Source organism: Camellia sinensis, chromosome 5 (genome assembly GCF_055761805.1).
Source record: "Camellia sinensis isolate YWXY chromosome 5, ASM5576180v1, whole genome shotgun sequence".
Taxonomy (NCBI): domain Eukaryota; kingdom Viridiplantae; phylum Streptophyta; class Magnoliopsida; order Ericales; family Theaceae; genus Camellia; species Camellia sinensis.
In genome coordinates, this window is record NC_138965.1 from 210310997 (window position 1) to 210324331 (window position 13335).

Below are 13335 nucleotides of genomic sequence, written 5' to 3' on the forward strand. Positions count from 1 at the left end.
AACTACTAAAACTTTGTATAATTTTTTAAACTTCAAAAATATTAGTGTAATTTATTTTTTTATTTTTTTAATTTGAAAATTTAATTTGGATGGAATTAACCTTACGTCACTATTAATTATAATTACAACTCATACTCTACATATGTTCTAATCTTTAAAAAAAAATGAAAGAAATTACTATATATATCTAACATTAGATTAGAGGAAACTGCCACGTTTCAACTTCTATTGATAATTTTAATAATGCCTATTATTATAAAAATAAAAAAATAATATATATGACCGAAAAAAGAAATTTCCATAATAATGTTGAATACAACAATATCAATAAAATTTATCAAAAAGTTTTTTCCATTGAATGCATGGCCAAGTCAAACTATTATATCTATCTACCACACTGTACACTATGCCACCACACCAAACACTTCTTGTTGGAAGCGCATCACAAAATGTGGGCAGTCTCAGACAATTTGAGGTAATACTACGTTGATAACTTGATTAAGGGAGTTGAAACAAGCATTATGGTTTTGATATGACTGCCAGTGGTATCTTATTCTGAGAAAAAGAAAGAAGAAATAAAAATGAAAATTTTAATATGGTTGCTTTTGATTTAATGAATAATATGGTCTTGGTCTCTGTCAAATAGTTGAATTGGTGCTGAATTTTGTCTATGATGCCTCTCAATAATAGTTGAAAATAGATCAATCTTCATCCAATTCTGTCCCTGAACATTAAAGAATCCCAGGGTGCAACAAGGGCATCCTATGTCGAGGTTTCCTGTCCTGCCATTGCTACCAAGTGTCACGCCCCGACAATTTATGTGACACAAGGAGCAGCGTGGGCGATATGCTGAAGGCGCTGGAAGGTTTCGGAATGGGGGAGACCAACCTAGAGTATGCTGGAAGACTCTAGAATGTGGTAGAAGGGTCCGGAGTGGCCTGGAAGATTCCAGAATGTGGAAGAGCCTTGGAGTGTCCAGAAGAGCCTGGATGTGTCTGGAACATCCTAGATTGTCTTGGAGAAGCCTACCATGTACTACACTAGTGTAAGAGAGTTCTAGATTGTAGTAGATAGGGTAGTTGTCCTAGATAGTTCTATGGAATGTTCTAGATGAGAGTTTGTAGCCCTTGGATCAAAGTGATCCTAGCCGTCCATTGAGGAGGGAGATGGCTATATAAGGGTGAGGGGTCTCATTTGCTAGGAACCTAGAGACCTGGAGATCCAAGAGAGCTCTAAGAGTGAAGCACTTGTGAGTGTGAGTGTGAGAGCCTTGTAAGCTTTGTACACGACTATACTTGTAAATGTTAACTTGTATAGTGAAGGCATTCTTCCACCTAAACTGTGTGTGTTAGAGTGGGTGAGTGGCATTCTTCCACCTAAACTGCGTGTGTCAGTGTGGTTGAGTGGGTAAGGCTGACTTAGGTGCAACCAGGAGGGTTGAGAGGCATCTAAGGCCGCACGGTAGGCTTGCAAAGTCTAAGTCCGTGACAGTTGGTATCAGAGCAAAGGTGTACATGGCTACGTCTGGCGACGAAGGGAACGTCCCCAGGGTGAGGAAGCTCTCAACGAAGGAGTCGATGGCGACATTGGAGGCACGACTCGAGGGGATGATGGAGAGTGTGGAAGAGCGGTTCACTAGGCTTAAGGATGCGCTAGTTGGCCCTGGTAAGCCCACATCTCATATCGGTGACTTTTTCTCCAATTTTGCTAGTTTGGTTGCTAGGGTGGAGATGCTAGAGGAGAAGGTAACCCAGCAGAAGGCCCTGGAAGCAAGAGTAGCTAGCTTGGAGTTAGAGTTGGAGTTATGCAAGAAGGCCATTGTCGCTGGCAATGGAGGTTTGGCTTCACCAAAGAGGAGGATTTGTGAACCGGAACCTAAGAGCTATGAGGGTGCGAGCAGTGCCCGAGAAAGCCGTGCCAAAGGTGGGAGGCAGTCTCCTCAGACCACCGAGGATGAGCACAGTGAGGGCGAGGCCCAGAAGAGACGGGAACGCCGAAAGAAGGGGCAACGCACCAGATCTCCGAGGAAGGGGGGGCAGCTTAAATGTTACCTGTGCAACGGACCGCACATGGTGAGAAACTGCCCGAAGAAGAAGAAACAGCTGAGTGCCATGGAAAGGAAGGGAAAGAAGGAGGCGAGGGACTCCGAGAGTAAAGACCCTTCAGAGGAGGTGGCCCAGTTGGGGAGCATCCAACTTCTTGGGTCGATATCCCAGAAGAGTGGGGAGGTGCACATCCAAAAGAAGGATGAGCGGTGCGCGGAGGTGAAGGCCAAGGAGAAAACTTCACATGCGCAGGGGAAGAGAGGTGCCACTCTAAGGTTTGAGTGCACTGACGAGGCTAAGAGGCTGGGCTTGAACTGGAAGGGGCGGCTCGAGTGTTTCCTGTGCAACGGACCGCACATGGTGAAGGACTGCCCGGAGAGAAAGGCACTTGCAGGGACGCAGCGAAGTAGGTTGCATGGCAAGGACAAAGAGAAAGTACTTGCAGGGATGCAATAGAGTAGGCTGCATGGCAAGGGCGAAGAGGCAAGCTCCAGCAGCAGCGGACACAGATCATATCGAGACGTGGTGGCTCGGTATGCTTCTGCGTGACGAGGGCGTCACGGGATTGGGTGGGGGAGAGTGTCACGCCCCGACAATTTATGTGACACAAGGAGCAGCGTGGGCGATATGCTGAAGGCGCTGGAAGGTTCCGGAATGGGGGAGACCAACCTAGAGTATGCTGGAAGACTCTAGAATGTGGTAGAAGGGTCCGGAGTGGCCTAGAAGATTCCGGAATGTGGAAGAGCCTTGGAGTGCCCAGAAGAGCCTGGATGTGTCTGGAATATCCTAGATTGTCTTGGAAAAGCCTACCATGTACTACACTAGTGTAAGAGAGTTCTAGATTGTAGTAAATAGGGTAGTTGTCCTAGATAGTTCTATGGAATGTTCTAGATGAGAGTTTGTAGCCCTTGGATCAAAGTGATCCTAGCCGTCCATTGAGGAGGGAGATGGCTATATAAGGGTGAGGGGTCTCATTTGCTAGGAACCTAGAGACCTGGAGATCCAAGAGAGCTCTAAGAGTGAAGCACTTGTGAGTGTGAGTGTGAGAGCCTTGTAAGCTTTGTACACGACTATACTTGTAAATGTTAACTTGTATAGTAAAGGCATTCTTCCACCTAAACTGTGTGTGTTAGAGTGGGTGAGTGGCATTTTTCCACCTAAACTGCGTGTGTTCACTACAAGAAAAGCTGGCTATAACAACGTTTCTTAGACATCGTTTCTTGGACAAACGTTGTGAAAGACGCGTTAAACACACGCGTTAGATTAAAATACACCCGTTAAACACGCGTTTCACTTTATAACAGTGCTCCGTCTCCCCATATCTCTTTCCGTCTCTATCATTCTCTCTCTATCGTTTGCTCTCTCCGTCCTAGATCTAGGGTTTTCTCCGTCTCTCTCATGCTTCTTGAGAGATTCACCAGTTCGATTACGATTACTTGGTCAGATTTAATTCTAAATCCATCGATTTTGGAATCGATTTGGTTGAAATTTCCAGACGATTTTTTGTTGTTCTTGATTCTGATTCTGATGATTTTGCAGAGAAAGATGGACCGGTTGAGTTGCAGGAACGCGAGGTTACGAGACTGAGGAGTGAAAAAGGATCGAGATCATGGATCGGGATCGAGACAGGGATCGAGACCGAGACCGGTCGAGTCGAAGCAAGAGGAGGAGACGAGATCATGAATACTGGGTTTCTGGTAATCCTCCTAAGGTCTGGTCCTCCCGTCGCTACCGCCCCTCAGGTCTCATCCTCTCTCTCTCTCTCTCTCTCTCCCCCTCTATTGCTCCATCAGATCTAGTCTCAAACACGACTCACTATCTTCCTCGCTCTTCCTACTGGATTTCGAAATTTCTTATTCAATAACATATGTTTCAGATATGAGATTTCTCATTCAAAAATATGCTTTGAGATTTGAAATTTCTTATTCAAAAACATATGTTTCAGATCTAAAATTTCTCATTCAAAAATATATGTTTAAGGTTTGAAATTTGTCATTCAAAAATATTTGTTTGAGATTTGAATTTTTTCATTCGAAACAATATCCTTGATTTTTTTTTCCTTTAAATGGTTTGATAATGCTTCCCTTAGGAACTTGTCGTGGTCAGTTTTGGTTTCATTTTCTTCTTGGTATGGCAAATTCTATAACTTTTCACTGAAATATTTGGTATCTGTGTGCATTGCAGGTTTGCACAAGCTCTCTCTATTGAACATGGAAGGTTGCCCTGTTACTGCGGTATGCTTGGACTCTCTTGCAGGTTCACTTTTACCTTTTCTTCTCCTCTGAGCCATCGCCATTGTAGTTATGTTACTGGATATTGTGATAAATATTGCATTTTGAGAGAAGGGTATGTGCTATGAAACAATAAATATTTCATGAGTATTATTTGTTTTATGGTCTATACTTAAGAAAATATCTTGACAAAGGTAACTCAAAGATATGATTTTGGATTTGTAGGAGACTAGCAGTTTATTGCAAATCCAGGATTTCCATTTGAAAATTTAAACATTTTGTGGATCAAAGCACAATAAAAATATTTGGAAGTGTAATGCATTGGATTATTGAGAAAATGAAAAAAAATTACTTTCTCAGTAATGTTTTCTATTTGGAAGCTGACTTCTGATTTTCAAAGGAGTTGATTGTTAATTTTTTTGATTTTCTGCTTAAATGTTTTTGACTGGACGTGGTAAATGCTGGTGATGAATGAAGGATTTCTTGTGATATACTATGATTAATAATAGTATAAGTTATTCATGTTTGGTATTAATCTGATTGCCATTTGTTCTATACATGCAGCTATTCCTGCCCTGCTATATTTGAACCTAAGTAGATGTAATTTGTCTGACGATGGGTGTGAAAAGTTTTCAGGTAGGTTATATATAAACTTTACTTTGTATCCCTCCTGATTTAAGAATAATGGACTGTCTTTTAAATTGGGATACATACTTCACTTTCTAATAGCACCAGGAAAACATTGAAACAATCTTCACAGCAAAAAGTAACCTTTTTCATGTCATGTTTTCTGCAGGGCTATGGAATAAAGTACTAAGCTTGGGATTCAATGATATCTCAGATGCTTGTTTGGTACACATGAGAGGTGGTTTTTCCTTCTTATATTTATGCAAGTTCAACAACAATATAAAAAATTAGGGCAAAAATTATAGAGTTTCTCACTTTTGACGGAGATACCCAAGAGGGATAATAGATGGGTCTTGTGCAACAACTCACAGCTGTATTTAGGGAATGGGTATTCCTCTAGCCGTTGAATATACAATATGTAGAATTTTCCCTCCTTGCTTCTCAAAATCCATTCTTGTGGGTTTGCCTTCCGATGTGATTATTTTTGGCAGGTATATAAACATCATGACAAATGCACTTTATTTAGCAAAATTGTAGATTTATTCTGTTTGGTTTATTTAAATTTTCCTTATTTTGTGGAAATTAATCTGTATTCTGAAACATGAGTTCTCTATTATGTAATACCAGAGCCCTTCAGAGTTTATATGGATAAAATAGAGACATGCCATTTTAGAATTGTGGAAATTGAAAAATCAATTGATGACCAATTGATTTTAGAATTGTTTTTTCTCTCACACGCATTTATTTAACTACAATAAAATATCAAATCATCCCAAACTTCCAAACTCCAAAACTATTTTCAAAGTATACAACTAAACAAACTAAAAAAGTTTCTAAACTCACTCTCCAAAATTTTTTTAAAAAAATTATCTCAAAACACAAACCAAACACACCCTTAAGTTTCACAGATTTAATGCTTAAAAAAGAATGTAAAATACTACATGAATTTTCCTTTTTTAAGTACACTAGGTAATTTTGCATTGGTTAACTTATAGTCCCTAGTAGGGGTGGGCGCGGGTCGGTTGCGGCCACGGAACCTCCAATCCGCCATCCGTCCGCCAGATTGGCGGATTGAAGAAAATCAATCCGCATCCGTCCGCCAATCCGGCGGATGTGGATTGAGCGGATTGGCGGTTTGGCGGATGGATGCGAATCGGTTTGGCGGTTTAAAATTTTATAAATTTTCAACATAATTCAACTTGTGCACTTCCTCAAACGAAAAAAGAAAAAAAATAAAAAGAAAGTATTACAGTCAATGACTTAAAAAAATATTACAATCACTGTATGCCTTATCTAAAGAAAAAAAGTTTGAAACTTTAGAATATCATGATCACTGCAGGCCTCATCCACATATTACAATCACAGTATGATTCATCCCCATAAAGTATTACAATCTGTGATTCTTAAAATATAATAACAATTCAAATCACCAAAACCATGAACAGAGCAGTAGTAGAGATTGAATGTCTCTGTATTGTTACATCTACATATGTTTTTGAAAACAAAAACCAACCAACATATATCATATTTTCTATTTATTATTTTTAGAGTTACATTTAAAAACTAAAAATATATATATGAATAATACGTTTATTTTTTTCAATTCAAAAAATATATTCAAGTTGAAAACTTTTTTTCAACAGAATATTTAAACTCTTTTTCAATTGAAAACACAAATATAATATTTAAACAAATTAAAAATACAAAGTCTTATAAATTACTAGGGGTGCTCGCGATTTGGCGGTTTGGCGGTTCGGTTGCGGCCAAAAAATCTCAAATCCGCCATCCGTCCGCCAAATTGGCGGATTTGAGAAAATCAATCCGCAACCGTCCGCTCGTCATCACGCATCCGTCCAAAATGCGGCGGATCGGTTTGGTTCGGTCGGTTTTGGCGGATCGGTATATCCGCTGCTCACCCCTAGTCCCTAGCACCAATTCATAATAGGATCTCAGTCTTAATAATAAATAAAAAGTAATTTATTTTGTTCTCTTTACATAATTGTTATAAATAATTACAAGTGCGGGCAACGAACTTTGACAATAAGCTATACTAACAACTATTGCAATAACCCAAACAAAAACTAGTCTCACATCCTCAGTCACTCTAATTGCATTAATGAGAACGACCGTAACCAACCATTCATGTCTAATATTCGTTAGGATAATAATATAATATTATCTTAACGCTCTTAATCAAGAAGAACATTAACTCATTGGTATTGGTGGTCTTCTTTTGTTTTTCTATCTTGTATCTTTGATTGGGGACTGTTTGGCTTTTGGTTGGTTTTCTTTAGTCTTGTTTGCTTGATTGGTTCCTCACCAATCATTTCAGTTTAGTGGTGGCATATGATTGCACTTGCTTTTTGATGTTGACATAGTTGGGATTGTTAAATTTTATTGTGATTGCACTTGTATTTTGATCTTCATTAATAAAAATTCTTCTTTTGTTGATAAAAAACAATGACATTGACAGTAGCTTCCACTCTTTTTGTCTTTCCTCTATATAAACACCTCATTGTCTGAGCTTGGACACAAGTTTCAGAGATAAGAGTAAGTAAAGGTAATGCTTCTCTCTCTCTCTCTCTCTCTCTCTCTCTCTCTGAAAGTTCTTAAAGGGCTGTGGGGTGGGAGGACCTGTTTTATTCTGTTCTGTTTTATAATTTCATTTTTGTTTATTATTTGTATACTTTCTTTTTGGATTAATTTAAGTTATTCTTTGAATATACATTTAATTGATCACATCCTTAATTTGTTTAGGTCTTGGAGAATCAATTCAAGAAAGGATATGGAAAACTATTGCTTTGGTAAGGTGCTCTCCCACACAGACATTACGTACACATTGGAGATACCGAACTGGGCAGCTGATTTGCCTGAAGACAATGATGCCGTCATGCCAGTGTGGGATCAAGGTGGAAGATATTGGGAGCTTCGTATGACAATAAGGGCAGATCAAAGAAAGGCCTTGAAATCCATTTAAACTCTGAAGGGCAGGTTTCAATAATGGGCTTCGTATGACAATAAGGACAACAATACAAGTACAATACCTGCCCTTCAGAGTTTAAATGGGTTTCCTTATTTTGTGGAAATTGAAAAATCAATTGGTGGTTCATTTTCCTAACTCTTTTTGGAAGAGTTTGCTCTATTTTAGAAAGTTCAGTTTGTCTTTTAAGTTTTGATGACACTATGATCAATTGTTTTGCAGATAGTTGACCTGGCAACTTTAACTGGGGCCTGCATAATTGCTCTTGGACCCTCAATTGCAGGTACATGCTTTTAAACCTCCAGGAATCATGTGTTGTGGATTCTGTCTGCTTAAATTTTTCTGGAAAATTTTTTTTGATACTTTTTAGCAGCTTCATGTTTATTTTTATTTTTAACATTTTCACTAGGTTTCTTTAACTGAAAATTACATTTGGTTCCATTGTAGTATTGACTACTCCAAATGGACGATTTATGACACAAAAGAAACTCTGCTTGTCTATGAGTGATTGTAAGTGCCGTTAAATATCATCTAGGAATCATCTGTTCTTTTTAATAAACTGATTTTATTTTCATCTCCTTTCTATCATTTTTCAGTTCATCCAGAAAGTTGGAATCCGATGTGGTCTGTATCAAGGTAATACATTGTCATTGATGAAAAAACAGATGTCATTGTTTGTAACCATTTAATCTAGCGTCTGATGCTGACTAGGGTTTGTATGTCTTAAATGTAGCATACTTACTGGCCTTCTCTCATTCATGGTGAGATTCTGAACTCTCTAGTATTCTATGGCTATTGTCTGCTAACTATACAGGATAGATACACAACTAGATGAAATGTGCCTGAAATTTTCTTTATGGACATCTCAATCCCATTTATTTACATACCAAACAGTCCTTATTCATTTGACTCTTGAGTCTTGAGTTCTTGCCGATGACTGTATCATAGGAATGTATTCTGCATTCATGACATTGTATACTACTCAATTTTTAACAAAGTATCTGGTTGTGCATTGGTGTAACTGGTTGATTCACTTATTTCAATGAATGGAGGTTTTCTGCACCTTCTCTGCTTCCTCGTGCATCCGTCTCCACTTTATTTTAAATTTATTGAATGATTTCCTGGTTGATTCGCTTATTTTAAAGTATTATGTGATTTTCTTACCTGTTTTATTACTCTTTCCATCGTCATCTGTGACCCTACTACCACTATCGGCCACCTCTATTCCTCTCTCCGTCTCTTTCCGTCCCTCTCCTTCACCTTTGACCCTTGCCACATATGGCCACTTTTTTGGCATACATGAAACCACAGAGGCATGAGTAAGTCAAATACCTATATATATTATATATTTATTACATTATTGAGAACACGAAAACATACCAGTAATTGTATTTGCAGGAAATGGAATATACAAAACATACAAACCCTCATCTCAGTGTATAAAATTGAATGCTTTACAAATTACATTCTCTCTTGAAATATCACAAACCTTGGGGGTGAAGGAGACAGGTAGGTAGGTACACATTTTATGCTCTGCTTGACTGTCAAATGTTCACACAACATAAAACACATACAAACCCTCGTCTCTGAATTTTGAGTTACCATGACAATGTTCAAGCTCACCTTCCCTCAATTGAGTTTGCTCTAGCTCAATTTGAGCTTATTCAGCTTGGTTGCAAACTTGCAACAACTTGGTTTCTTTGCTCTTAATATAATGAGCAGGCAGGGTCATTAAAATGAGCGTTATATTTCTCTTTTGAAGTTAACATGGTTCTTCAATTAGCAAGGCCAAGGCTGGCCAGGTGCCCGTATTTTATTTTCAAGAAATAATAATAGGTTTCTTCATCTTGATTTAGTAAATATGTGGGGCTAAATTGTATCTGAAACATTTGTAGTGCATGTATACATGAAAAGGAAACCTATGTTTGATGTCCGGAGAAGATTATTTTAATTGATCTGAAAAGTGTAATAGATATGCTAAGATCTGTATATGAACAGTAATCTTACTGTAATAAATTAGTTATGATGGCAATTTGCACCTTACGATTTTTTTGGTCTTCTGTTTTAGGGAAAATGGACATCTGGATTGTTAGGTTGGCATAATTAATTGCAAATCATTTTTCTTTATTTTTCTGCAGGTGAGTATCATTGCCCTGTACTGAACAAAGTTTTTACTGAATTTATACACATTGTTGCTGTAAAGACTACAGGAAATGTTTTTTTGCTATGAGGCTTGTTTATTTATTGATCATCAATATTAGTAGTCTTTCCTTATAAGCTCTTTGTGTAATTTCTATTTAAGTGATCTACATCTCTTCCATTTGTCTTTGCTTCATAGGCAATTAAAGAATTAAACATCAAAACCAAGAATTAGAAGGAGCTTCTCACTGATGAAACATTCACTAGGGCAGATCTTATAACAATTCAGGTAATTAGTGGCTTTGGCATGTGGTATCCTAGTTGGCAGCTATGTTTACAATACTCTTCTAATTTTGTGAAGTACTCATGTTGGACACTCGACACTTGGGAAGGGTATGAGATGTGTTTGATATATTTAGTTGTACATGTTGGACATCCACTCAACAAGTATGTATAAGTAGTTGAATTTACTATATAACTTTGCATGCGATTTCAATTTTATACATGAATTGCTCTATTTTAATTGTAAACATTATTTTGTCTTTAAAATTAGTATTTAAGAAATATGAAACTGCTTCCGCTTACAGTATTGTAGATGCTGTTTACGCTTCAGTACATAGAAGGAGTGATGCAGTTGCAAAGGCCGCATCAAGTGAGAAAACTGCTGTTTTGTCTGAACTTAATTCTCTAATTTTTCAAATCTATTTGAGATCTATATGCTTTCTCAGATATTGATGTTCATTCTTTGTGTTTGTTGTTTGGATAAGCACAAAGTGTAAAATGTTGTCTATATAACATAGAACAAATGAATAAAGATCACATGTAACACGAAGAACAGTCCTTCCATTATTTGTGGGTGGGTTTAATATTGTGCGAGAGTATTTAAAATAGAAAAGAACAGAACACTTTTGACCTTGTGTATCCAGAGTTTCTTTCTTTCTTGGTTTATACGCTTTTGACCTTTGATTTATTGTCCTCTTTTCCTTTTTTCCCTTGACCCCAAGGAATTACGGGAGAGCATCCTCATCTTGGCTAGAATGCTTAGCACATACTTCAATGTCATAAAAAATACTGTATGCACTTTGCCTTGTTAAATAACCAATTGTGCATTACTATTTTATTTCACTGACATTTTTGATGTAATATACTGTTCCTACGTTTTTGCTGGATATTGGTCTAGATTGAAGTTTACCATACCCGCTTCTTATTTCTTTTCATTTTATTTATATATTTTGATTGTAATGTCAGAGGCTCCTGACTGATGAATCACCACGTCTGAGTGCTTTACGCTACACAATATATGGAAAATCTGAGGTTTGTGATGTTGAAAGATTCATAGATGTTATGCAAGTCTTTGAGAATTTCATAACTGCAGCCAAAAGTGGAGGTGGTGAGGATCTGAACGGGGATATGGCTGAGTTTGGTATTCTGCAAATTCAAAGAAGCAATGTCCCCGTATTTCCATTTCCATTTGGTTCATCTCAATCAGAGTAGCCAATTCAAACAAGAGCAGCCTTGGCATTTCTATTATCAGAGAAGGGGAACTTTTTTCGAGAATTTCTTTTGTATGAGGTATTTCTGAAAGTAACTTGTGTTTACATCTACTTGTAGTAGCTTCATTTTCCATTTAGCATAGACTCTACATGTTTCACAGCACTGTGTTCAATCTTACATATCATTGTAAGAATTGTTTTGACGTAAAAAATGAGAAAAGGAAGTTACTAAACATATCCAGTTTGTGGTTGAAGAACAAAAAACTTCCAATGATTCATTTGCAGCAGGTATCATTCAAAGCATGCCTTTATCTCTGTTCAACTGATAGTTCAGTCATATGTTTCTTGGGCAAAAAGTTCAATTTTAAAATTGCTATTTGAAGAAGATGTGCACATTTTGAGTCATCAATTTTTTAGGTTTTTGAATTGATAGTGATATGCATGTTACGGTGATGCCTCCAATAGAGATTGTATCTGAGTAATTTGATATCAATTGAGTGAACAGTGTGCTACTGGAGTAACTGGACTTAATGGTTTTACGTGAGTGTCATGATTCTTGAGATTTTCAGGTAGACTAAATTGCAAAAACCTGAAGTAAACATTTGGCTTGTATTTAGCCAAGTTGTCACAGAATGGGTATCTTAGATTTTGTTTAGTAATCTTTACTGTGCTGCTGGGAATGTCAGTGTGGTTGATGAAATCATCTCTATCTCATATTTGAATTGATTGTCAAAAGTTGAAGTGAAGTCTTTGTTTTATAATGAATAATCTACATTGTCTAAGTAGGGATTTAATATTGTGTGTTCCGTTAAAAATTTTGTTGGCTTCTTCCTTAGTAGTTTCTTGTGACTATGTTGTTTCAGGTTCTTGGGGTTGAACGGAATGCAAGTCAACGTGAAATTCAGAAAGCTTTTCACAAGTATGTTTTCTCTATAATATTATTCCTGTTATCCTATAATACTCGACCTTTAATCATATTATGGTTTTGCATCTGATATCTTTCAGTATATTATTTAGGAAGATGTTATTTGTTTCATTCTTATATATGGTAATAAACTTCAATTATTTTCCCTATTTATGCCGGTCATATTGACATCTTTGGTTTACGAGAAGCAACAAAAGCTTAGAATCATGATGAAAATGCATAGGCTTGGCGACGACCCTTATTTGGATGATTGATCTTATTGAAGCAACAAAATGCATAAGTTTTCAATATATATGATCTTATTGATAGGACTGAAAATTGATGTTGTATAGCTTGGTTTCTATTCACCAACATGTTTTAATGATGTTGAATTGCTGCTAATTATATGGATATTTATGGGAATGTCCTTGATTCTCTTGAACATATGATTTATTGGGTGTGTTGAAGTGTAATGCTTTGCTCTATTATTGCAGAGCCAAGATGATGAGTTGGGGTGAAGTTTTTCAATAGAGCAGCCCTTGAAGCTAACCTGAAGCTAAATACTAGAGCGCACTCTATAGTATTTTTTTTTTTTTTTTTGTTAAAATGAGAAAATATTAGCAATTTTTATTTTTATGTATTGAGTTAACATATTGTGTTAAAAGGGTTTTTTTTGGTTGTGGAAAATTGAAAAATGAATACTCCATATTAGTAATTTTTTATTTTTTATTTATTTTTATATATTTTGAAAATGGTGATATGGATGGGTGGTTTGCTTTGAATAGCATTAAAAAAAATCATTAATTATGATTTTTTTTTTAATAGCAAAGAAAAGGTGGCGTTTTTCATGAAAACGTCGCAAAATGTCGTCATGATTATGTCATAGTTAACTCTGACGGAAATAGTCAAACAGCTG

At 36.9% G+C, this 13335-nt stretch overlaps 2 protein-coding genes across 5 annotated transcripts; both read left to right on the forward strand.

The window, feature by feature from the left end:
• Positions 1-3357: 3357 nt before the first annotated feature.
• Positions 3358-7711, forward strand: LOC145789237 (uncharacterized). The gene is made up of 6 exons (XM_082872546.1): positions 3358-3484; positions 3585-3787; positions 4230-4301; positions 4841-4912; positions 5073-5128; positions 7661-7711. The coding sequence occupies exons 2-6, from the start codon at positions 3655-3657 to the stop codon at positions 7709-7711; spliced, it is 384 nt and encodes a 127-aa protein (XP_082728672.1). The 5' UTR covers positions 3358-3484; positions 3585-3654.
• Positions 6829-13118, forward strand: LOC114319823 (ubiquitin-conjugating enzyme E2 34-like). 4 transcript variants are annotated; one of them, XR_014330991.1, is made up of 11 exons: positions 6829-7463; positions 7661-7812; positions 8106-8166; positions 8331-8393; positions 8480-8519; positions 8617-8644; positions 9952-10021; positions 10222-10311; positions 11271-11594; positions 12379-12434; positions 12914-13118. XR_014330991.1 is itself a non-coding variant. In XM_082871382.1 (8 exons), the coding sequence occupies exons 2-7, from the start codon at positions 7783-7785 to the stop codon at positions 9988-9990; spliced, it is 261 nt and encodes an 86-aa protein (XP_082727508.1). In that variant the 5' UTR covers positions 6829-7463; positions 7661-7782; the 3' UTR covers positions 9991-10021; positions 10222-11247. The 4 variants fall into 4 exon arrangements, 1 of the variants encoding a protein (XP_082727508.1); XR_014330990.1 differs by lacking the exon at positions 11271-11594 and adding an exon at positions 11758-11803; XR_014330992.1 differs by lacking the exon at positions 11271-11594.
• Positions 13119-13335: the final 217 nt, after the last annotated feature.